This window comes from Ceratotherium simum, chromosome 21 (genome assembly GCF_057802395.1).
Source record: "Ceratotherium simum simum isolate JZ-2026a chromosome 21, ASM5780239v1, whole genome shotgun sequence".
Classification (NCBI taxonomy): Eukaryota; Metazoa; Chordata; class Mammalia; order Perissodactyla; family Rhinocerotidae; genus Ceratotherium; species Ceratotherium simum.
The window spans coordinates 4,011,169-4,037,208 of NC_141920.1; the positions used below are offsets into that span (position 1 = coordinate 4,011,169).

The 26,040-nt window shown below is 50.4% G+C and overlaps 1 protein-coding gene across 1 annotated transcript in view; it reads right to left on the reverse strand.

The window, feature by feature from the left end:
* PHACTR3 (phosphatase and actin regulator 3) overlaps positions 1–26,040 on the reverse strand; it is a 243,048-nt gene that overhangs the window by 61,521 nt on the left and 155,487 nt on the right. The window contains exons 5-7 of the mRNA XM_087444870.1: positions 17,431–17,643; positions 11,389–11,563; positions 10,326–10,573 (exon numbers count right to left, since the gene is read on the reverse strand). Coding sequence (XP_087300996.1) covers positions 10,326–10,573; positions 11,389–11,563; positions 17,431–17,643 — 636 coding nt within the window. The remainder of the gene's footprint in view (positions 1–10,325; positions 10,574–11,388; positions 11,564–17,430; positions 17,644–26,040) is intronic.

Consider the following 26,040-nt stretch of genomic DNA (forward strand, 5'->3'; position numbering starts at 1 on the left):
TCAAATAATACAATGCGTTCAGCTTTCACTTTTCACAAGTGTGTCCCCAGGGAAAGGCCCCCGGAGCCTGCCAAGAGGGCCACATTTCTCTCAGTTCAGGCAACTCGTCTTTCAGTGGCCCCGCGTGGCCACTCCCCACGGTAACGTTCCTTGGGTTATCCAACACCTGAGTCACCACATCGGCCCAGCCCGACCTGTCGGGACTTCTCCCCCAGACACGGCCCCCTTTCACCTCCAAGCCTTTATGCTGAAAGGCAGCTTTTTAATGTTAGCCAGGAGCTCCTATGGAGTGGGCTAGTCTTTCCTTAGAATCCTCAAGACCAGAAGCTGGGACATAGAGTACTTGCTGAATAAATAACAAAGGCCTTTTGAAAAAGCTTTTTAAAAACCCTAGCTTTTATACTATTTTACACCAACAATGAACTCTGGACCAGGTGCATCAGAATCACCCCAACACACACCTGTGCGTGCTTGCTGAAATGCCAATTTCTGGGCCTCACACCCAGGAGTCAGTAGGTCAGACTGGGGTAGAAAATATTAATACTTATACAGTGGCTATGTCATGTCATCCTTCTTTCATTACTATTTTTGTGCATTTTATGATGTTCACAATATATTAGTATATTCATGTATATGGTTTATAATTAAACAATGTACAAATACCTGGTGTGGATATACATTTATATTTGCCACTGGGATGCACCATCAGGAAACTTGGTGAACTTCTCTTTAGGCTGTTGGTTCTAAATGCCAATCTGGTCGCACCCTAAGAGTCATTTGATAGGTCCCTTGTCCTCAGGGTCCTGAGTGTTACCAGCTGCAGAACCCAGCAGGGGGGTTCTATTTAGGTTCAAGTAAACACTTCGGTTCACAAGACTATCACAGACCCAAGGTTGCCCCTGTCTGCTCAGGACTCAGGGCAGCCCTGGGGGTTCCACTGTGAGTCCTTAAAGCAGATCACATAGCTCCCCAGGACTGGCCCCTCCCCAGGTGACGCAGCTCAGGGAAAAGATCAGACAGGTGTGGAAACCACCATAAAGCCGTGCAGGGATCACTTCCTACCCCTGGGCTGAGCTGCCAAAGTCCCTCCAAGAAACACTGCACTCAGAATCTCAGATGTTTCTCGTTATTTATAGTCTTCCCCAAACAGATGCAGTTTGCCAATCAGGGGTGTTTTTTTTTCCATTAGCAATATTGGCTAGTGACACCACAGCTGGTATTCTTAACCTTTTCAGGTTACCTGGGAAACTGGGAAAAGTGATGGAGAATGAGATTCTCACGTGAACCCTTTGCCCACACCAACAGAGACCCTTGGAATTGGGGCCCTTCCCGCACGCACATGCTGGGCCCCAGGTGGTCCACGCCAGCTTTACTTCCTAAGCGTGCCCACCTCTGCTGTGCGTCTGAGACTTTACCCACCTGGCAAACTCTTATTCATTCTTCAAAACCCTACTGAAACCTTCTCTGTGCTCCCCTGACATTCACCCCTCACCCGTCTTGTTCCCAGCCCAGGCGTCCACTCCTCTGTCATAGGCTTTGCCAAGTCATGTTAGTCTCATCTGCTTGTGCATTTGTAAGACTGAGAACTCCTCAAAGCAGGAATGGGTCTTTTCAAAAAATGTCTGTCCTAATTGATTTGCTAATGATAAAAGTAAGACATGTTCATTAAATCCAAAGTAAGCAACGAAATAATAAAAATTAAAACAGAAATCAGTGAAATTAAAATCAGGAAATCAGGGGCTGGCCCGGTGGTGCAGTGGTTAAGTGCGTGCATCCCGCTTCGGCGGCCTGGAGTTCACAGGTTTGGATCCCAGGCGCGCACCGACGCACCACTTGTCAAGCCATGCTGTGGCAGCATCCCACATAAAGTAGAGGAAGATGGGCACAGATGTTAGCTCAAGGCTGATCTTCCTCATAAAAAAAAAAATATCAGGAAATCAATAGAGAAAAATCAACAAAACCAAAAGCTGGTTCCTTGAAAGATCAATAAAATTGATAAGCATCTAGCCAGAACAGCTAAGGAAAAAAGATAAAGGACACAAATTACTACATCAGAAACGAAAGAGGGGGGCCGGCCCCGTGGCTTAGCGGTTAGGTGCGCGCGCTCCGCTGCTGGCAGCCCGGGTTCGGATCCCGGGCGCGCACCGACGCACTGCTTCTCCAGCCATGCTGAGGCCGCGTCCCACATACAGCAACTAGAAGGATGTGCAACTATGACATACAACTATCTACTGGGGCTTTGGGGGAAAAAATAAATAAATAAAATTATTAAAAAAAAAAATGAAAGAGGGAACATCATTCATATAGATATAGTAAAAATAATCAGATTCTATGGATGTTAAAAGGATAATAAAGGAATACTATGAAAAACCCTATGCCCACAAATTGGATACTTTATTTATTTATTTTTTTATTTTTTTGTGAGGAAGATCAGCCCTGAGCTAACATCCATGCCAATCCTCCTCTTTTTGCTGAGGAAGACTGGCCCTGGGCTAACATCCATGCCAATCTTCCTCCACTTTATGTGAGACGCCACCACAGCATGGCCTGGTAAGCGGTGCGTCCGTGTGTGCCCAGGATCCGAACCCAGGACGCCAGTAGCAAAGCGCGTGCACTTAACCACTACGCCACAGGGCTGGCCCCCAAATTGGATACTTTAGATGAAATAGAGCAATTCCTTAAAAGACACAATCTGTCAAAAGTCACACAAGAAATAGATGATTTGAATAGGCTTATATCTAGTACAGAAATTGAATCAATAATTAATAACCTTCCAAAACAGAAAGCACCAGGCCGACATGGGTTCACTGGTGAATTCTACGAAACTTTTAAGGAAGAAAGTATATCGATTTTCTACAATCTCTTTCAGAGGATAGAAGCAGAGGGAACACTTCCTAACTCACTCTATGAGGCCAGCATTACCCTAATAACAAAATCAAAGACATTACAAGAAAATAAAATCACAGACCAGTATCTCTCATGAACACAGATGCAAAAATTCTCAACACAGTATTAGCAAATTGAATCCAAAAATGTATAAAGAATTATACATCATAACCAACAGAATTTATACCAAATATGCAAGGCTGGTTCAGCATTCAAAAACCAATTAATGTAATCCATCACATCAACAGGGTAAAAAAAAAAGTCACATGATCATATCAATAGATACAGAAAAAGCATTTGACAAAATCCAACACTGATTTATGATTAAAAAACTCTCAGTAAACTGTTAATAGAGAGGAATTTCCTCAACTTGATAAAGAATATCTACAAAAACTTACAGCTAACATCATACTTAATAGTGAAAAATTCAAAGCTTTCCCACTAAGATCAGGAACAAGGCAAGAATGTCTCCTCTACCATCCCTTTCAACCTCATACTGGAAGTACCAGCTAATGCAATAATATAAGGAAAGGAAATAAAAGGAATACAGATTGAGAAGGAAGACATAAAACTGTCTTTGTTTGCAGATGACATAATTGTCAATGTACAAAATCCAAAAGAATCAACAAAAAAAACCCTGGAACTAATCAGTGATTATGGCAAGATTGCAGGATACAAGGTTAATATATAAAAGTCAATCACTTTCCTATATATCAGCAAGGAACGAGTGGAATTTGAAATTAAAAAAACAAAACCATTTATTTATATTAGCACCCCCAAAAATGAGACACATGTATAAATCCAACAAAATATGTCCAACATTTATATGAGGAAAACTACAAAACTCCAGTGAACAAATCAAAGAACAACTAAATAAAAGAAGAGATATTCCATGTTCATGGATAGAAAGAGTCAATACTGTCAAGATGTCAGTTCTTCCCAATGTGATCTATAGATTCGATGTAATCCCAATCAAATTCCCAACAAGGCATTTTGTGGATATCAACAAAGTGATTCTAAAGTTTATATGGAGAGGAAAAAGACTCAGGATAGCTAACATGATATTGAAGGAAAAGACTTCAGTTGGAAAACAGACACTACTCAATTTCAAGACTTACTTTATGGTGTGGTACTGGTGAAAGAATAGACAAATATGTCAATAGAACAGAACAGAGAGTCCATAAATAGACCCACATAAATACAGTATACTAGTCTTTGACAAAGGAGAAAAGGCAATACAATGGAGCACAGATAAACTTTTCAACAAATGGTGCTGGAATAACTGACATCCACATGCAGAAAAAATGAATCTAGACACAGACCTTATACCCTTTAGAAAAATTAACTCAAAATGGATCATAGACCTAAATGTAAAACGTAAACTAAAAAAGCCCAAGAAGATAGGAGAAAACCTAGGTGATCTTGAGTATGGTGAGGACATTTCAGATACATCACCAAAGGCACGATCCATGAAAGAAATAATAGGCTGGACTTTATTAAGATTAAAAACTTCTGCTCTGTGAAAGACAATGTCAGGAGAAAGAGGAAATGAGCCATGGACTGGGAGTAAAGATTTGCAAAAGACACCTCTGATAAAGGACTGTCATCCAAAATATACAAAGAACCCTTAAAACTCAACAATAAAAAAACAAAAAACCCAATTAAAAAATGGGCCAAAAACTTTGACACCTCACCAAAGGCAATATACAGATGGCAAGTAAGCATATGAAATGATGCTCCACATCATATGTCATCAGGGAAATGCAAATTAAAACAATAAGGAGATATCGCTACACTCCTATTAGAATAGCCAAAATCCAGAACACTGACAACACCAAATGCTGGTGAGGATTCAGAGCAACAGGAACGCTCATTCATTGCTGGAGGGAATGCAGAATGGTGCAGCCACTCTGGAAGAGAGTTTGGCGGCTTCTTACAAAATTCAACATACTCTTACCACAAAATCCAGCAATCATACTCCTTGGTACTTACCCAAAGGAGCTGAAAACTTATGTCCACACAAAACCTGCACACGGATGTTTATAGCAGATTTATTCATAATTACTAAAACTTGGAAGCAACCAAGATGTCCTGCAGGAGGTGAATGGATAAATAAACTGTGGTCCATCAGACAAGGGGATATTATTCAGAGCTTAAAAGAAATGAGCTATCCAGCCATGAAAAGACACAGCAGAAATGTAAACGCATATTACTAAGTGAAAGAGGCCAATCTGCAAAAACTGCATCCTGTATGATTCCAACTATATGACATTCTGGAAAAGGTAAAACTATGGAGACAATAAAAAGATCAGTGGTTGCCAGGATTTAGGGGGTGGGGGAGCGAGATGAATAGGTGGAGCACAGAGGATGTTCAGGGCAGGGAAAATTCTCTGTATGATTCCTTAAAGATGGACACGTCATTATACATTTGTCCAAGTCCATAGAACATACAACACCTAGAGTGAACCCTCATATAAACTGTGGACTCTGGGTGGTGATCTATCAATGTAGGTTCATCAGTTGTAACAAATGTATCATTCTGGTGGGAATGCTGATATGGGGGAGGCTACGCAGGTGTGGGACAGGGGGTATACAGGAAATCTCTGCACCTTTCTGTTAATTTTGCTGTGAATCTAAAACTACTCTAAAACACAAAATCTTCAACAAAAAAAAAATTCTCCTTTGATGACTTAAGAATGCTCCCAATGTCCTGCCTTCTACCTGGCACCAACTGCACATGCCCACAAAGGTGTCCACGTGTGCAGACATGTGCCTGTGCAAGCGTATTGTGGGAGTGTGTGTACACACTGTGAGCTGTGGCATCCAGCACAAGGCATAAGCACGCAGCCTGTAACATACCTTTCTGCGTTGATCAAGACATCGTATTAGCGCTGCATGGATATCCAAGTGTTAGACCCAGAGTAAAACAATGACATTTTCCACTACGATCAAGAAGGATGGCCTTCCAGCTCATTCACGTGCAGGCCTGCCTCAGGTGGGGCCTCCGCCATCTCCAGGAATTAAATTCTAATGTAGAAGCATGTGATGCTGACTATCAGAGAATTCAGGTAGACAAGACGTTTGATACAGAAATTCCCTTGGGGTGTTCTCATTGGACAAGACAACACCTGCAAAGCCTCCATCAACAGCATGTTAAATGGATAAATAAGTAAATATCACTGCAGTCTTTATGATTAATAATTGATGATCTACTGCCCGGCACTTCTCCGCTTCAGCACCACAGAGATCTATAAACAACGAGCCGGCAGTGATGGTGGGAGCGGGGTCTGAACTCGAGAGAGGCAAACAACAACTGATCCTTGCTGCCATCCTATCAGGCAAAGCACGATCCTTTTATGGGCCTTTCCTACTGTGAATAATTTTCCCCTTAAAGGTAACATTTTATTTATAGGCTTTTTCTAGAACCAATATTGATTTTTTTCCTCCAAGCATTTTATCTCAGACTCATAACTTTGGGAGAGTTATGGCCACATATGAGAATGTGATAAAAGCAAAGAGCCTGCTTTCTGCACTCGATTGCAGGGGTTCAGGGACCCCAGATTATGTCCCCTGGTACTAGCAACAGGGGCCCTATTTGCAGACGGCAGAAATCTCCAGACGTGCCTGACGGTGTGTGTAACGGGCCCAGCCCTCAACAGGATGTTCTTAGGGCTGAACGTGAGGCCTTGAACTTGAGCCCCAAAGGCTGGTGCCCACAAAAACCCCACGGCAGGGAGGGGGCGCACTCGGGGTTTGCAAATACAGCAAGTGCAGACGTCCAAAGGTGGCATGGCACCAGCCTGGGCGCGTTTATGACAGCAGAGCTTCTAGAATGACTTCTATCCTCCCTGCTCTTGTCAGGCCACCGTCAAACTGTGTTCACTTAAGGACACTAGGTTTTAAGAGATAAATAACAAGAGACTTGGGTTTGACAAAACCCTGGGAGAACCTTCGGAAGAGGAGAAAGTGCTAATCTTCCACAGGCCTGCCAGGCTGAGGACAGGGGCGCTCTGGGCGGGCCGGCCAGCACCCATGAACTCCTTTAATCCCCCGACAGCCTGTTCCTTCACTCAACTGGCACTTATTGCGTACTTAGCACCCCAGGGCTGCAGACACAGCAGGAACTATCGGACGAAGGCCTTGACCTCATGGTATCTACATGTGGGTGGGGACACGCGTAAGCCAAGTCAGGTGGGGGTTGTGGGGTGGGGAGAACGAGGCCAAGTGAAAAGCCAGCAGAGCCGCGGTGGGGAGGGGTCACCCGTTTATGCAGGGCCGGCTTCCTGGACAAAGCGGTGTTTTAAACACAGCAGAGGGCCGGCCCTGTGGCTTGGTGGTTAAGTGCGCGCGCTGCAATGCTGGTGGCCTGGGTTCGGATCCCAGGTGCGCATCGAGGCACCGCTTCTCCCTCCGTTCTGGGGCCGAGTCCCACATACAGCAACTAGAAGGATGTGCAGCTGTGACATACAACTATCTACTGGGGCTTTGGGGGGAAAAAATAAAATAAATAAAATCTTTAAACACAGCAGAGCTACTCACACCTCCTGGGCACAGTGAGAGTCCTGTGGTCGCTGGATCATGGTTGGTGCATGTGAGAAGCAGTGAGGGCCTGCGTGCAGCTGGGTCCCAGGGAGCATGGGGAGGAGATGAGCCCAGGAGTGACGGGGACAGGCCACACGGGTCCTGGTGAGGATGTGGTGTTTAACCCCCAGAGAAGCCACTGGAGGGATGTGAGCAGGGGTGATGTTATCCAACATCTGGCAGTGTGAACAACAGACTAGAAAAGGGGTGACGGCAGTGACGAGGAGACCCATCAGGAGGCTGGGTCCTGGCAGGAAGGAAAGGCAATACAGCAGAGAGGAGGAGAAATGGCCGGACCCCGGGTCAGCTCCAGAGGAGCCAAGAGGACTTATGGCCATCTGGACAGATGTCAGGTGCCAAGTCAAGAGAGCGGCCAGGTGGCTCCACCCACAGGAAGGCCAAAGACACCATTTACAGGGACGGGGAACAGTCCCGGTTTGGAAGCAAAGATCATAATGTCAGCGACACCTACAAGACCCCAGGTGCAGGTGCTGAGTCAACAGAGAGGCAGCCTGGAGCTCAGGGGACTCGGGCTGGAGGAATGAACCCAATGAATGGGAGCTGCAGACAGTATTTAAAGCCATTCACGCAGCAGCGACTTACTGACTTTTACCTAGAACCAGGCACTCTGTGGACAAGGGGTATCATGGTGCACAAATGGATGCTAGCACTGTCCCTCGTGAAGACAACAGTCAAACATATAAGTTAGATAATCAATAATAATTGATTAATTGATGGGTTAGTGCGGAAACAGGCAACAGTCAGATAATGACAAAAATCAGTGTAAAATTGTAACCTTGTCGGAGCTATGAAGGAAAGGTCACGGTGTTGTCATAGGAGCCGAGGATGAGGGGGTTTGATCTGATCAATGAGGAAACGGGGGCCGAGACAGGAGGGGGATCTGCCAGGGCTGCAGGGGCCGGGCACCAGTGCCTTCTTACGACAGGTCCCGTCTCAGGCAGGTGGGCCGGTGCCGCTGCAGAGGGCACCAGGGACGGGTGGGGGTGGGGGGTAGGGATGAAAGACCCTGAGGGCTGACTTGAGCTCAACAAGGAGAGGAACACGTTACACCATGAAGGGCAGCTGTAGTGGGTGGAATCGTGACCCCCAAAGACACGTGTACCTGGAAACCTGTGAATGTGACCTTATTTGGGAAAAGATGTAATTTGTTTTTTCAGATGTAATTAAGGGTCTCAAAATGAGGAGATCATCCAGGATTATCCAGATGGGCCCTAAATCCAATGACCAGTATCCTTATAAGGGAAGGAGGGGACACAGGGAGGAGAAGAGAAGGTGAGGTGAAGATGAGGCAGAGATCAGAGGGATGTGGCCTCAAGCCCAGGAACGCCTGGAGCCACCAGAAGTGAAGGAGGCAAGGACCCTCCCCTAGAGCTGGAGGGAGATGGTTTAGTGGGTGGAGGTCAGGGATGCTGCTCCACACTCTACAGTGCAGAGACAAGCCCCACCAAAGAGAATCAGCCAGCCCCCAGCGTCCCCGGTGCTGAGGTTGAGGGACCCTGCTCCAGCCTGTGACCCCTGCTGACACCAGCCGTTCTCAGACACGTCCCATGTAACCCCATCCTGCGGGAGGCTGATGGGTGTGTCACGGAGCGAGTTCCCAGGCCAGATAAATTTGGGAAACCCTGCAAGCTTTAGCCTCCTCTGAGCTGTCCAGGGCCCTTTGGCCAAGGACTGGCTCCAGGTTTCTGCCACGAAGACAGTGGCTCAACTATCAGAGTCAGCCTCTTCCACACACATGGGTGCCTGTGCCCCTCACACACTGCAGCATGCACACCCAGAAATGCGCCACTAGACCAGGGTGGAAGAGCCTCAGAGGTAGGCAAGGTGACGGGAAGGGGTGACAGCCAAGGCCGCTGTCTAACCCTGGCTCCTGGTGTGTCCACCTGGTCACGGTGCCCACTACCCATACCCGCTTAGTACCAGCCAGGAGCAGAATCAACACCAGCCCCCGCCCCTTTCCCACCCAACACCCAAGGAAGAACGACTTGCTGGGCCAGGTCCCCGGTGCCTCTACCCAGAGCTCTGCCTATGGCCATACAGCCACCATGAGATGCTCCAGGAAGCACAATAACCCTTCACTCAATAACAAGAACCGTCCCTCCAAGGCCTACAGCCACGTCCACCCTCGGCCGTCCCATGAACCACAGGGGCTCAGCGCAGCCTGCGCCAGGGGCACGGTAAACCCTCTCAGTGTTGTCCACCCCTGGCCTGCGCCTCCTGGTACCTTTGTTATGGGGGTGCCTCCGATGCTCTGTCTCCCCGAGCCCGAGTCCTCAAGGGTAGGACAGAGCAATTTCTCTGACCTCGAGAACACGTTGTGAGGCAGATACGGAGGTGGTGGTCCCAAACAAGGAGGCGCTGTCACGGGTACCCCACTCCTGAGACGGCCATTGGAATCAACCCCCCTCCCTCCTTCTCTCCCCCTCCCACCTCATCTCACTTTCCCATCAGCGTTTCTCACTGTATTTTCCTAATACCGGGCATGTGAGTACCATCTATACTGCTTTCTGCCATGTCATGCCAAGCAGAGATATTCTCAAAGTCACCTGCTGAGTCTCTTTTATGTTTTTTCAAATACACATGAAAATTAATATGCAACTATCAAAATAAAACAAGTTCCCTCGGTGCCTCCTGAACGGTGCCTGAGCCGTCTGCACGCACCCCTGCTCGTCTTCAGAGGTGAGTCTCCCTCCATTACTGGGGGGGCAGGCCCGCGACGCTGTCCCCGCTCCCTGCTCGGGGCAGACGCGCCAAGTCGAGCACGGGCTCTGTGCCCCGCCCGGAGACACCACCTCTGGCGGGAGATTCCCACACGCCGGGACCCGCCCTCTCCTCACCAGAGATGATGGAGTCGTTTAGTGCCTCCTCGTCCTGATACAGAAGCAGGTCGTCCTTGAGTTCGGAGTTCATGATCAAGTTCTCCTTGTTCTCCTCGGACTCTTGAGCCGCAGTCCGCTTGTTCTCCGAGGCCCCGTCGAAGCTCCAAGCCTCCTCCCGCTCCTTGCCCCGCTCCACGCTGGACGTTCTCGACAGTCGGACGTCTACCCGCTTCTTCGGGGACCCTTTACTGTCCCTTCCTGGAAAACTGAATCGGAAAGACAGCTCAGGTTGTACGTTGTCCCCTTCACGTGGAAACCCAGCAAACCGCCTTAGGGGCTTACAATGGGTATTGCAAAGACGGCCCCCAAATACATGCGACTTCTCAGCTTCCGTCCCAAACACACAGGACAAGAAACACCAGAAGGCACACACGACTTTGAGGCCCAGGCACACGGTCGTTCAGAATGCACCGTTTTAAAGGGCACAGACATGCACATAATAAAACTTGCCAAAACTCAGTGCAACGTAGACCAAGGACTTCCTGAGAACAGAGAAGGGCATTTGTTTGTGTAATATTTCTGCCAAACCATACGTGTGTTCCATTATCTGCTTTGCCCTCCAACGATTCACTCTCCTTCACACTTTATGACCCACAGGAGATCAAGAATAAAAGAGTGGGTTTAGGAACAGGCTTTCTTACACTCTGGCATAATGGAAACTGGAAGCCATCAGAATCCTGGGACAAGGGGACAGCTGCTTCCCTCTCACGACTCTCCTGTGAGGCTCCCACCCCACCCGGGGGAAAGGCAGGGGTTCTGTGGCCGGGTTCCCACAGTGCACACCTCCCGCCTGTCCCCTCCCGGAACATGGCAACCAACGCCAGCTACGTAACTTGCGGAGCCCAGTGCAAAGTGAAAACACGGGGCTCCCTGTTCCACAATTATGAAAAATTTCAAGATGGTGACAGCAGAGCACTGAGCCCAGCCTGGGGCCCATGGTGACTGCACAGGTGCACCCCCGAGGCTAGCCCAGATGGGAATTCAGGTGCACGGGTCTCCCCTGCCAGGGGAAAGGCCGCACCTGTCCTGGCGGTGCTTGGTGGCCAGCGCCCTGTGCAGCTCCTCGATGACGCGGCTGGGGGGCAGCGGCCGGTGGACAGTGGTGAGATGTGGAGACCCTGTGGGCGTGGAAAGCTGTCCTCGGAGGAGAGGGTCAGTACTCTTCCCACCAGAGCCTTGGAAGAGTGTGGGCTGGCCTGCAGGTGCGAGAGGAACCGACAAGAACGTAAGTCTCTGGGAGCAGGGAGGAAAGGCCTTGCTGACAGACAAGAGCCAGTGAGCAGACAGGACCCAGGCCTCTGGCCAGGCGAACCCACTAACGCCCCATCCGAGATGCTGCACCAGGCCCCCTGCCCCCAAAGCCAGAGACAGGGTGTGCCTCTGTCCAGTGCTGCTCCATCCATGGACCCCTCTGCCAGGGGGCGAGCTCCACAGACATCAGTGCCAACAGGCCCCCTGCAAGGTCTCAGGCACAGAAAACCCTCCTTCCTGTTTCTCTGCTACGAACTCAGCTTCCTGAAGCCACACTTCCTTTTGTGGAACCTGGAAGAACTTCCCAAGCTCTGCAGCCATCGCTCAGCCTGGAAGACCAACACAGCCCCTTCTCTGCTTCCCCACATCATCCACTCACCTCTGCCTCCAGCCCTCTCCCTATAACTCACCCAGTGGGAGCTTTCTGGAAGGTGAATCTGATCACAGCTCTCCAAATTTCTTTAAGATGTGATCGGGGCTCATGGCCCAGTCCCAGGGCCCCACAGGCTGCCCCTGCTCAGCCCTCCGGCTTTACACCCTCCACTGGCTCCATGTTCTTTTCCTTCCAGCACATGAGGCTCTTTCCAGTCCTTGAAGGGAACATGTTCTCTCTCTACTCTGAGCCTTTACACAGGCTATTCCCTCTGCCTGAAATGCTTTTCCCCTCCTCTGCCCCAACGTCACTTCCTCAGGGGAACTTCCATGAATCTCCACCCTCATTTAGAGCTCCCTGTACCTGCCGTATGGACCCAGCCCCGACACCCTTCTCCTCCCACTAGGAATGAGCTGCTTCCTCGGGTCTGTCCTTCTCACCCAACTTGGAGTCTCCAGGCAGGGCCTGTGTCTCCCTTTCTTACCGCTGCATCCCCAGGCCTGGCACGTAATAAATAACATTTATTTACCTGGGATGAGTTTGAAGATGATTCAGAACAGACGCTCAAAGCCAACCTAAGAAGGCGAGCCCCCCTCCCTTCCTTCAACAGGCGCGTCCTGAATGTGAATGCCCCATCCTGCACGGTGTTAGGTGCTTAGGGCAGCAGGAAGCGTGAGTTTTGTCGCTGCACAGATCTGGCCTCCGGTCTCAATCTGCTACTTCCCAGCTGTGAGACCCGAGCACGTCCCCTAAGCTCTGGAAGGCTCAGCCTTCTTGACTGTAAAATGGGCCCACAGCTCCCTGGCAGGGGCTGCAGGAGCCCAAGCAGGAGGCGTGCTGTCTGGCATCCAGGAGGTTTTCAGACACAGATTCTCCTTCCCAAACGTGTCTCAGCAGAAGCAGGCTCCCGCTGGACCAGCACAAACAAATCAACTCCCTTTTTTAAACACCAACAGGAAAAAACAAAAAAGAGATCTAAACCACTCCTACTTCCTAAAAACCAGAACCAAAACCTCTCTGATGCAATCCTGGAATGCAGACGGCCTCAACGAAAGGATAACTCAAAGCTAGAAGGGAGCCTGTGAGGCCCGCTGAGGACTCCCACGTAGCTTTCTTCATGAGCACCCGCTGCACACGCCAGGTAAGAGGGAAACAGCCCAGGCCCCCAGGCCCCCAGGCGAGCTGGGTGGAGCCAGGCAGAGGACAGGCAGACAGAAAGGGAACAAAGTGATTTCAGGGAGAGAGAGCCATGCGGGTGGCTGGGGGGACGGGGCCAGGGAGGGCCAGTTGAGGCTTCTCCGCAGAGGGGACATGTGAGCTGAGACCCCAGGGATGAAATGGTGCCAGCCACGCAAGATGTCGCCAGACATGGGCAAGGCAGAGCATGGTCGGGGCTCCACTCCAAGTGTGGCCCCCAAGATACCCCGCCAGCTCATCCCCCACCAGCCTCAGCCCCTCCAGGGGCTGTCCCTGCTCATCACAGTGACCACCTCCCAAGCAGGTGACGCTCTAACCACCACTTCCTCTAATCCTCACCCTAGTCCTACCAGGAAGGCACTACTAGCCTGCCGTACAGATGGGAAAACCGAGGCACAGGCTTGCCTGTGCTCATTCAGCTGGGACTCCCCCCAGGGTCTCCCACTGTCAATCATAGACACACCGAACACGTGTCTCCCACTTACCGCTCTGCTGAGCAATTTACCTGCCCGGAGGACCTCTTATCGCTCCCATTTCTCAGATGAGGAAACTGAGGGTCAGAAGCCAACTCAAGGACATACCTCCAGGGGGTGGTGGGGCAGGATCGGAACCTAGGAGCATGACGCCAAGTGTAGTTGGCAGAGGCCACGAGACCCCCATACAGGGAGCTGACTGTCACCCAGCTGGATCTGGGCAGGGAAGGCTTTGCCTGAGCGGGTAACTCACACGTCTCCAGGGTCCAGGCAGGTGAAACACAGGCGAGCCAAGGTGACGCATGCAAGTCACATGACAGGGATGGGCGGGGACTGCGGCAGACAGAGGACCACCTGCCCTTCTTAGTGGGGCTCCAGCAACTCGGGGGGCTGCCAGACGTTAAGACTTTTAAAGAAAAGCCAGAAATGTGGATTACAGGTAAAAATTTTCCTGTTTCTATATGTATTAATATTTAAAACTTAAACATACTTTATGTTTAAAATGTTAGCAATTTTTTAAAAAATATATTTTTTTAATTTTTAAAAAAAATTTTTTTAAAAAATATTAAAACACCATGCAGACCCAGCCAAGCAAGCCTGTGTGTGACTCTGACGTCTGGCGGAGGGCGGCGGGCTGGGGGCTGCTGCGCAGGCCTTCTCAGACAAGGAAGCATCCAGTGGGGACTCAGCTTGTGCATGCTGTCCCCTTGTGGCCTAGTTAAGCCCAGGTGAGGGGCCTTCCCCCTCCTCTGCTGCCACCTGGTGTTCACACGCTGAAGCAAACATTTCCCCCAAAAGAAAAAGAAAAAGGGAGAGCCAAGAAAATTAAGACAAAGTCACCAAACCGTAGTCTCAGCTGTTAGAGATCCAGGCCGAAGTGCAAAGCCCGTAACTACCCTCCTGGCTATTCCTGCTCTAATCCAGTCCCCAGATTAACTGGTGATGTGTCAGAAAATGTCCCCTGACGTTCCAGAGTTCCTTGCAACTGAGGGGCAGGTGGAACTCAGAGGCCGCTGGGGACCCAGAATTTAGGACGTGGGAACACAGCAGAGGAGTCACCGTGGATGAAACTCGTGCAGTCTGAGGTCTGATGTTTCTCAAGCTCAGTGCAAGCAGAGTCTCTGGGCTACTGAGTGACTGAGGGTCCGTACAAATGACACATGAGCCAGAAGGAAGCGCAGTGAGGGTGCCCAACCAAATGGAGTTCCCATCGTTTCAGGTTTCGATGGATGGAGAAGGGGACTATCACAGAGACAGTAACAAGATGCAAGACAGCATTATTTTGCGTCAAAAGTGTCAAAATTGGCGCCAGCCCAGAGGCGTAGTGGTTACATGTGCGCACTCTGCTTCGGTGACCCAGGGTTTGCAGGTTCAGATCCTGGGCATGGACCTATGCACTGCTCATCAAGCCATGCTGTGGCATCATCCCACATACAAAATAGAGGAAGATGGGCACAGATGTTAGCCAAGATGGGCCAATCTTTCTCAGCAAAAAAACAAACAAAAGAAAAAACTGTCAAAATTGACTATAGTGGAGCCATTTTAAAATAAAGTTGGAGCTGCCTTTCTAGAGAAACTGCTCTGCTGTTCTGAACCTTTGGACTGGGCCAAAAGGGCAGCTGTTTTACAAGCCATTGTTTGAGATGTCAGCAGGAGAACAGACATCTTGATCACAAAGACTGAGGACTTTCTGAAGATGGAATCAATAGTCAATCAATGTTTAGCCAGGACTAGCTCTCAGCCTCCAACTCCAATTAACATTCTTTGTACTATAACCTCCCTTCTTTGCCTTTAAGAGCCCCCGACTTTTACTCCCTAGCGGGACACTATTTGCATTTCTACCCAAATCTGTGCCCCCGAATAGCAATTCTTGAGATTCCAAATAAACTTTTTGCTTCTCTTGCAGTTTGTTGACAAAACTTTTACTCCAATCTGTGTGGCCACGTCACCCAAGGACTGAATACTTCGACTCATTCCCAGAGACGGAGAAAGATGGAGAAAGCAGACAGGGGTTCAGAACATCCATTTGTTCCTCCAATCACAGTCATTCGTACCTGCCAAGCACTGCTGTGTGCCAGGCACTGGGACGTGATGGTGAACCAGAGACGTGGTGGCTCTTGTGGGGCTAGTATCCGGGGAGGGCGGTGGAGACAGACGAATAATCCTACAGACAAGGAGTATCTGGTTCCTGGGCTGCTGTAACAAGGTGAGTAACAGCAGAAGATTACTCTCTTACAGTTCTAGAGGCCAGAAGTCCAAACTCAAGTGTCGGCAGGGCTGGTTCCTTCTGGGGGCGTGAGGGAGAAACCGCCCCAGGCCTCTACCCAGCGTATGGTGGCTGCTGGCAATCCTTGCCGTTCCGTCCCTTGTAGACGTCACTTCCATCTCTGCCTCCATCTTCACATCTTCTCTGTGTGTCCTTTTGTGTCTTTTACAAGGACGCTCTTGCTGGATTTAGAGCCCACCCTAACCCAGGATCATCTCACTTGATCCCTATCTAATTACATCTGCAAAGACCCTTTTCCAATTAAGGCCACGTTCTGAGGTTCTGGGTGGACGTGAATTCCGAGAGGATACCATTCAGCCCACCATGCACAGTGAAGCGATATGGTCAACGCTGGACGGCGAGGTGCATGTTGCTGTGGGGTCGGGGTCAGGGAAGGCTCCCCTGAAGGAGGGCCTGGGATGCACAGGCACTGACCAGGTGAAGTGAGGGGAAGAATGCTCCAGCAGGGAAGCAGTGCAGGGATTACAAGCTTTGGGCCCAGATCTGAGTTCGAGTCTCCATCAGCTGCGGGACCTGGGACAAGTTGCTGGAGCCCCCTGAGCCTTGGTTTCTTCAACTGTAAATTGGGCACATGTGCCCTCCCTCGGGGGCTGGCCCAAGGATTCTGAATGGGCTGTGTGTACTCGGCCTCCCTGGAGTGCTGGCTGGTAAGTGGTGGTATTACGGCTGGTGGTCAAGCGCTTAGAGCAAAACTACTGAACTCTGCTAATCGTTGTCATCTTCACGTCCACCTCTGCCACCGAGGGTAACATGTAAGGATTTACTCTTATAAACAATCACCTATTAGCGAAGGCCCTGCCTTTTCCCTGTGACCAGCAGTGTCTCCTGTTTCCAGCAGAGATGGGACAAGAGAAATCCAAGCTGCAAGAGTAAATGTCCCGACTCCCTGGGATTATTCAGGCAGGGTGGCCAAGGCTACAGAAGTGGACGCCTTCTGGGGCCTCTGCCCAGCCGTGCTCCCCTCTCTGACCACCACCCTACAGTCTGGTGTTTATTCCAGGCTCTGTCTTGCTGGACAGAGCTCACTGGAGAGACAATCAGTGAAACAGAGATGAGCAGAGCAAGTGAGAGAGACTGAGGGGTGGGGGAGGAGAATGAGAGAGAGATTGACTCAGAGAGAAGCGGAAATAGGAGGACAGACACCTGAACATCCAGACAGACAGAAAGTCCTCATCCTGGGGACTGGCTGCATTTCCTGCATTCAGGTTCTAGAGGACACCTTTGACTCCTGCAAATAGACTTCTCCATTTGCTTGAGGAAGCCCTAGTGGTCTGCTCCTGACAACCCTTAGAGATTCTCACTAAGAACAGCCCTCCTGCCTCCAGCTCTGCTCCTCTGGATCTGCCCATAGCCCCGATCGCAGAAGCAAAGGGTGAGAACCAGCCCACAGGGGCAGCCCCATCAGGACTGGTTGAAGGCATGGATGGACGAATGGAAGGAAGGGAGGATGGACGGGTGGATGGAGGATGCATGCGGACCCACCTGTGACACTTTTCGTGGTTTTGGAGCCTGCCTTGGGCGGTGGGGTGGGCAGCAGCGGAGGGCTGGGGAGCTGGCCCATGGATCTCTCCAGAGGTCTGGAAGGACTGTCCAGGGACTCGGACCCAGCTAAGGCTTGAGGGTGCTCATCCATGGTAGGCGGAAGGCTGCTGGCGGTGTCTGCTTCTTCACCTCTGGATGCTGATGGCATCTTGGCTGGTTCAAAGGCAAAACAGAGAGTTCACAAACCACGGTTCCTCCGACTGGGGTGAATGTGAGCAAGGGGCTTTGGCTGGGTGGGACTGTTAACATGGAGCAGAGCACAGAGGGGTCCCTTCACACAGAGACTTGACTTCCTGGGAGTTCAGCTATCAATAGAAACATCAGAAGCGGGGAGAGGAGGAGGGGGAAGGAAGGACGGAAAGAACTTCAAGAGCCCGGATGATTCTGTCCCTTTTTCCGCTCCATCGGTGGCGCCAAAGCTCCCACCTCACCTAGGGGTGCTGGTCACGATCACAGGTTTTAGAAGGAGACACATCTGGCTCTAGTCGGCCCCTGCACTTACTCTGTGATCTTGGATAAGTTACTAAACCTCCTGCACCTCCACTGACCCATGAATGTGAGGGGGAGTGGAATTTGTCACCCCAAAATCCATCTCTTTGGCATAAGGGTTATTTTAGGCTGATTATCTTTAATAAGCAGCAGACATCGGAGAAGCTCTGCAAACCCAGTAGAAGTTGCCCTTTGTAAAAAACATTTATAAGAGAAATCTCCATTTGTAAGGGTGTCTCCCTCAATGTACCAGGAAGAGGGTGATGACCTTATGTCTAAAAACTCTTATCAATGCAGAAAGCAAGGACTTAAACCTGCATAACCACCTCACCCTTGTTTACTGTGCTTCTCGTGGTCACCTCCCATACCTGACTCCCCACCCCCCACATCCTCTTTTGTCTTTAGCTGAAGATGGCGTATAAGGTGGTGGCTTTGGCCATTTTGGCGAGTTACTCAGTTTTCCTGGATCTCTCCCACTTACACAGGAGGCATACATGGTATTAAACTTTTGTTTTTCTCCTGTAATCTGTCTTTTATTACAGGGATGTCTCAGCTAAGAACCCAGAAGGGTTAAAAGAAAATTATTCTCCTCCCCAACATACGACATCAGACTAATAACAAGAGTCCCTCACAGGATTGTTATGAGGTTTAAACAAGAAGTGACAATGAGAAGTGTGCCTGGCACACTGTAGACCCTCAGATTCTGCAGCTATTGATTTTGGGGTTTTTTTGCTGAGAAAGATTCGCCCTGAGCTAACATCTGTGCCAAGCTTCCTCCATTTTGTATGTGGGTCACTGCCACAGCATGGTCACCGATAAGTGGTATAGGTCCTTACCCAGGAACCAAACCCAGGCTGCCGAAGCAGAGCACGCTGAACTTAACCACTAGGCCATGGGGCTGGCCCCCAGCAGCTACTGATTTTACATGTTCAGCTTTTAGCAGCCCTGTCCCCAAGGCATGCCAGCCAAGACCAGCGCGGGGAGAGGGGCAGAGTCAGCCCTTAAGGAAGGGTCAGCCTGCCCAGAGCCCCCTTCCTCTCTTCTCCAGCTGCTGGTTCAGGCTCCCCCAGAACCACTCCCCCACCGCCTTGAGCCCTGCCTTCTGAGCCCGTCCACCCCTCTGCTTTCTCCCAATCCATCAACCCTCTTCTTTCTCACTTCTTTCTTTTTTTATTTTTTTTATTTTTTATTTTTTATTTTTTTGTGAGGAAGATCAGCCCTGAGCTAACATCCATGCTAATCCTCCTCTTTTTGCTGAGGAAGACCGGCTCTGAGCTAACATCTATTGCCAATCCTCCTCCTTTTTTTTTCCCCCCCAAAGCCACAGTAGATAGTTGTACATCATAGTGGCACGTCCTTCTAGTTGCTGTATGTGGGACTCGGCCTCAGCATGGCCGGAGAAGCGGTGCCTCAGTGCGCACCCAGGATCCGAACCTGGGCCGCCAGTAGCGGAGCGCGTGCACTTAACTGCTAAGCCACGGGGCCGGCCCTCTCACTTCTTTCTTTATACAGCTCAAGCCCCACCATCCATCACTGCAACGACCATCACATGAGTCCTCTGCCTCACTTCCTTCTCATTTAACTCTCTGGAAAAATCCCATCTCTGGAAAAGCCTCTGTTTGCCCATCCCACCCCTATCAAGTGCCGCAGGAGAAAGTGACACAGAAGCCCCATCACAGCCATCTCAGGACGAACCCCCTCCAGGGCCCTCAGCTCTGCCTCCATTGCAGTCTCCTGCTTCAAACCTATTCTGTCCCTTTCCTACCTCCAGCTTCTCACCTCCCTCCCTCTTCCTCCCATGCAGCCTCACCTCTGGCTTTACAGGGGAAACTGAGGCCATCAGATTGGGGGACTCTAATCACATTCCTGACTTAAACAGGAACCTACTGTCCCTGAACCCCCTTTCTTCCTCTTCCCTGATACAAGAGAGGCAGCCTCCCATCCCACCTCAGGACCCCAGCACTCCTGCCTTCCCAGAGCACACCCCTGGTGCCCAGCCCTGGGCAAGGGCCTTGCGGCAAATCGTCTCATTTCATCTTTACAACCAGCGAAGGAGGAAGACACTAACACTCCCCGGGAACAGCCTGACTGGTCCTAAAGCCCCTGTGTGGGATCCGTCCATCCATCAGGGAACGTCTCTGGAGGGCCTACCATGGGCGGGCGCTGTCCACGGTGCTGAAAACACAGTGCTGACCGAGGCACGCCAGCTCCCTGACCCTAGAGAGCTTCCAGGGACACTTTTGAAGCAAACACTGCACGTCCTATTGTTGTCACCACCTCTATTCTTTTACTGTCCATGTTGGAAGTTGAAAACCTGTCGGACCAGTCCCTTACTCTTGTGAAGCTCATGGAAATGTAGGCTTTGCCTTAGAAGGGCTTGCCCTTCTAACTCCTGATGTTCAAAATCTGAGAAACGAAATGCCCCCTTCCCCACCCACTGCAGAGGGCAGACTCAGTTCTGTATCACGAAGTTAGTCTGAACTGAGAACAACCACTACAGTGTGCTCCTCACCCCTCTGTCCTGTATGGGTACCCACGCTGTTGTTGTTGTTATTATTATTTATAAAACTATCCTCGAAAGCGTTATTTGTTAATAGTTTTTTTTGGTTTTTTTTTGAGGAAGATCAGCCCCGAGCTAACATCCGTGCCAATCCTCCTCTTTTTGCTGAGGAAGACCGGCTCTAAGCTAACGTCTATTGCCAATCCTCCTCCGTTTTTTTCTCCTTTTTCTCCCCAAAGCCCCAGTAGATAGTTGTATGTCATAGGTGCACATCCTTCTACTTGCTGTATGTGGGACGCGGCCTCAGCATGGCCGGACAAGCAGTGCGTGGGTGCACACCCAGGATCCGAACCCGGGCCGCCAGTAGTGGAGCGTGTGCACTCAACCGCTAAGCCACGGGGCCAGCCCCCCGTTAATAGTTTTTAAAAGACTCCTAGACTTCAAGACTATTGTTATGTCCTACGAACTGTAACCTATAACTTCTAAGAGTTCACAATTCTGATTTTTTATTTAATAAGTTTTCCACTAATAATAACACTAAAATAAACATTTTGTGTTTTCCTGGTAAAAACAGTTGTGTGATTTCCTTGTTAAGCCACAGGTAAGCACAGAAATGTCCTTCTTCTCCATGCGTGCACCTGTCCGATGACTTCGTTGGGGTTCCTGTCTCATGTAAATCAGAGCAGGGCAGTGGACACTAACTCTGGGGAGACGATGCCCCAGAGCCAGGCCCTCAGCGGCCAAGCTTGCAGCTGGAAGCACCAGGCCTGGGGCCGGCATGAGCTCACAGTGCTCCGTACAGGCTCAGATTCTGTCCTCTGGGCACCCAGCATGTTCCCAAAGTCACGGTTTCGGGGGGACAAATGGCACAGGGATGGCTCACCTGGCCTCAGGCACGTCAGTCTCCCACCTCCATCCCTTCCTCTGTTGTGTTGGACTCATTTCCAGACATGTGACCTTGGTCTCTAACTCTCTGAGCCTCTGTTTCCTCATCTGTACAAATATCTGTATAAAATAACCGATTCTGCCCCCTACAATGGAGGGGAGGCTGACGTGAGGTCCCAGAGGAGAGGTCTGGAGCTGGGCATCACTCGTCCGACTTTGGACAGTTAAGAGCCACACTGCCAGAGAGAAAGGTGACTTTAGAACAGAGATGAGTGTCCCTCTCATTCCAGGTTAGGGGTCCTCAACCCTGGCACTCCTGACATTTGAGGCCAGATAACTCTTTGTCAAGAGAGGCTGTCCTGTAAGATGTTTAGCAGCATCCCTGGGCTCCGCCTGCCAGATGCCAGTTGTGACAACCAAAAATGTCTCCAGACACTGCCCAATGTCCCCTGCGGGGGAGGGATTGCCCATGGTTGAGAACCATTGCTTGAGGTAGACACTATTTAGACTTCTGAAGGGACGCACTATGGTGTCTACTTGGGAGGGAGGCCCACAGCAAGCTCATGGCTGTGACATACTCTCACAGCACAAGCCTGGGTCCTGCCACCATAGAAACAGGCCAGTTTCTCCCCATGGGATATGGTCTCCTTCCACAGGCCCAGGAGTCTGGACGAGGTGAGCAGTGCCTGAACTGGACTCCATGGTTCTCTTGGCAGCGTCGCCAAGGGAAGGGTTAATGGGAGATAGAGCAGCCGGGGTCAGGGTTCTCACCCCAGGTCAGCCAGAGCAGGTCCACTTGGATCTGTCTCAGCACAGTCCTTTCAGTCTCTCCACCTTGAACACTTCTCTTTGGCTTCTGGACACCACATTCTCCTGGTTCTGCCCCGGTTCCCTCTTGCCACGCTGGCCACTCCTGCTCAGCCTCTCACAGGCTCCACCTGGACTGTCCCAGAATCCAGCCCTTGGTCCTCATCTCCATCTAACTCTCTCATTGGGTGGTCCCATCCAGTCCTCCGGCCTCAGAATCAATCCCACCTCTGTTGACCCTGTCCTTTCCTCAGAGCTCCAGACTCGTACATTATCAGCCACTTTGACCTCTCCATCTAGAGGTCAAATAGGCAAAATAAACCTATCTCTTGATTTCCCATGGGAAATCCCTTCCCAGTCTTCCCCTTCTCTCTCACTCATCCATCCATCCATCTTGCAAATGTTCTTAAGCAATTATGGGGCTCAGGCACCCTTTTAGGAGCTGCGGACATGGCACTGACCAAGACAGAGCCCCACCTTCACCAGGCTTACTACACGGCCCTCCATCCCCAACTGTCCAGCCAGACTGGACACAACACTCTCTCCCTCTCTTGTCCTCTCCACCCTGTACATCGCCCCTTATATCTAATTCATGGATACATCCTGTGCACTTTCCTTCCAAAATATTTCTCAGAAGCGCCCACTTGTCCTCCCAGTGTCCGCTGCCATGTCCTCTGAGCTCCTATCCTTGCTGCTCTTCACCCTGTCCCACAGCCATTCTCCAAATTATCCATTCTCCACATCCTGCCAAAGGGGTTGGAAAACATTTTCCGTAAAGGGCTTTGGCTTTTTGGGTCACAGGGTCTCTGCTGGTGCAGACAACTCTGGAAGGGCTAGCCAATCCAAACAGCAAAAACTCTCCTGGCTGTGCACCCAAGTGGACAGGCAGCCACCTCGCACACTCAGGGCTGCTCAACAGAACTTTCTGAGATGATGGAAATGTTTCCACCCTGTCCATTACAGTAGCCACTAGCCATGTGTGGCCAATGAGCACCTGACAAGAGGCTGGTGTGACCGGGGAGCTGAATTCTTAACTTTATTTGGTTTTAATTAATTTAACTAACCATGCAGCTAGTGGCTACTGTACTAGATAAGACAGCTCTGGATTTTCTGGGAGTGAGTCAGTGGTCACAGCCCACAGCTCCTCAACCAGAGAGATCCCAAGGGAAGCTTCTAACAGCCCCATGAAGGTTCCCCCACCCCACTAGCCCAAGGTGGAAGTGTGGGTCCCCCAACCTCTGCTCTGAGGACCCTGGGACTCAACACACCAGCAACTCTCACCAAAAACCCTCCTCCGACATCTCCCCACAAAACCCATCCATGCTCATCACACCCTGACCGCTCGTGTCCCTGAGGTGTCTGAGGGGTCCACAGGCTGGGTAACCGGTTTTTCAACATCTCTCTAAGCCTACATCTTCCTCTGCATCTTATGTGAGCCTGTAGCTACCATTATAGTTCAGAATCTTGTCAAAACAGAAATTTTAACAGTAAGTCTCAAGTGTTGTTTCAAATTAAAAAAAAAAACACGCAGAAGCCAGTATCAGCTTTGCATGTGCCCTGCACCTGGGGTCCCTTCCTCAGGGCTATCCCTGTCCCACCCGGACCAGCAGAGGTCTCTTCTCACTGACTCAACCCCCAGCTGAGGCTCCTGTGTTGCCATACGAACCCCAACGTAGGGCTCACATCTAGGAGCAGAAGTAACTGACGCTCAACCACGCATGCACATCCATGACCTACTGTACGTCTTGACGGAACACGTTTGATTGACATACTTCTGTATGGCCCTCTCCTCACTTATTTTCTAGAAGAGGAGCTGGTGAACTTTTTATCGACAGGGCAGATAGTAAACATTTCAGGCTTTGCAGGACAAGAAGCAATATCAAGATTCCCCCAAAAGGAACGACCCCTTCTCAGCTCTCAGCGATGGTCGCTGGGTGGGGACACCAGCCCAGTGGGGCCCGAACTTTGAAGGATGAAAAGAAGCTAGCTAGAGGTGTGGATTTTTGCAAACACTCTCAATTTTTAAAGGTTGACTTGCAATTTTTTAAGGAGTGAATTTAATGTCCTTGCGTTAAATTATGATCTGCTCCCTCACTGAAGGGCTGCGCCGAGGCCAGGCTTCTCCACAGACACTGGGAGCTGCAGTGGTGGTCAGTGTCCCTGGTGCAGGATTCCAGGCCTGCAGGGCTGCAAGTGACCCCACGGGGTCCCAGCTTACAGTAAAATGCAGGTGGACCCACACCCCTAAAGACACGTGCTGCTCAAGACAGGGCCTCAGGGGCATTTGCCGGCAGCCAAATATGAGTGTGAATGTACCACTCTCCAAGGGCTGCTTTTCCACGATGATGATGATAAAATGAAGATGATGACACAAACGATGAGGATGATGACAATGGTGACGGTGGCAATCACTAGCAGCAGCAGCAAACACTTTCTGAAGACTCACTGTGTGTTAGGACTGAGCTAAGTGATTCCTGGGGATTACTTAATTTAATTTTAGTAACCCTGAGAGGTTGGTGCGACGATTACCCTCATTTATGGTTGATGACACAGGCTCAGAGAGGTTGAGTGACTTGTCCACGGCCACACAGCTTAGTGAGTAGTTCAGTCACATCTCAGACCTGGGTCAGCCTGATTCACAGGCGTTGCTCTCAATTCCCTAATTCTTTACTCTTGGATGAGTTGCTTACCCTGCGCACCTCCATTTCATCAGGAGTAAGAGGGGGCAACAGCAGTGCTGATCTCCGAGGGGTGTTTCCAAGGTTAAATGAGCTAATATATGCACAGCACCCTGCACACTGGCCGAGGACGTCAGCTCTTATCGTCTCGGCCTTATGACAAAGATCACCAGCTGCTACTACGGGGTAAGGAACGAACGGGGCTTTCTCCAGCTAGGCTTCGGGCTGCTTCAGAGTGGACGTTTCTCTGCACTTCCCATACTTCTGCTTGCTGCATTTTACTTATGTGAACACACACTTTTTAACTTACCATGAAAAGAAAATCTCTATCACTACCCCAAATGAGAAATCCACACCACTTGCCCCAATTAATAAAAATAAACATCACTATTAAAATGTTCTCTAACCGTGTGCCTGTGCCACCCACGTAAAATCATCCCCCATCCCCAGGGGCCTGGGACTGCACTGGGGCAGGCAGAATGAAGAGCCCGGCCACGGGATGAGGCTGCGCCGTGTGGATCACACAGTGACCAGGCCCAGTGGGTCTCACGCCCCAGGCCCTGCCCCACCCTGAGGCCCAGGGCTCCTCCTATCCTGCAAACCTCATCGTCATTCCATCCCCATCCCTATCCGAGGCTCCAACTACCTGCACAGAAAGGCTGCCTGCCTGACCCCCTCTATCCTACCCCAGCTCTGGCCACCCTTGCAAGCCTTCAGCCCTGCCAAAGTCCTTTGGTCTTTCCTGCTCCCAGGCCAACCACACCTGCCAAAACCGGGCCTGTGGGCTGCTTTTGTACATACAGTTTGCTGGCACACAGTCATCGCCTTTCACCTGCACCTGTCTATGGTTGCTTTTGTGCTACCAGGGCAGAGGCAAGTGGTTGCACAGAGGCCTTCTGACCCACATAGCCAACATTATTTACACTTGGCCCTTGAGCCCATTCTCAGTCTCCACAAGCGTCCTTCCTCCTGTCCAGGATGGTCTCTCACTCTCTGCCCAGCCAACTCCTACTCATCCCTCAGGCCCCAGCTCAGCTGCCCGGGCCTCAGACCTGAGGACGAGGCTCTGTGCGTGTGCCTGCTGCCACGAACTTAACTCAGGAGGCCATCAGGTTTATGATCCCCAGACCCAACAGCACGTCTCACTCAGGAAAAGGTCCTTAATGCAAATTTATGGTCTCAACAAACCAA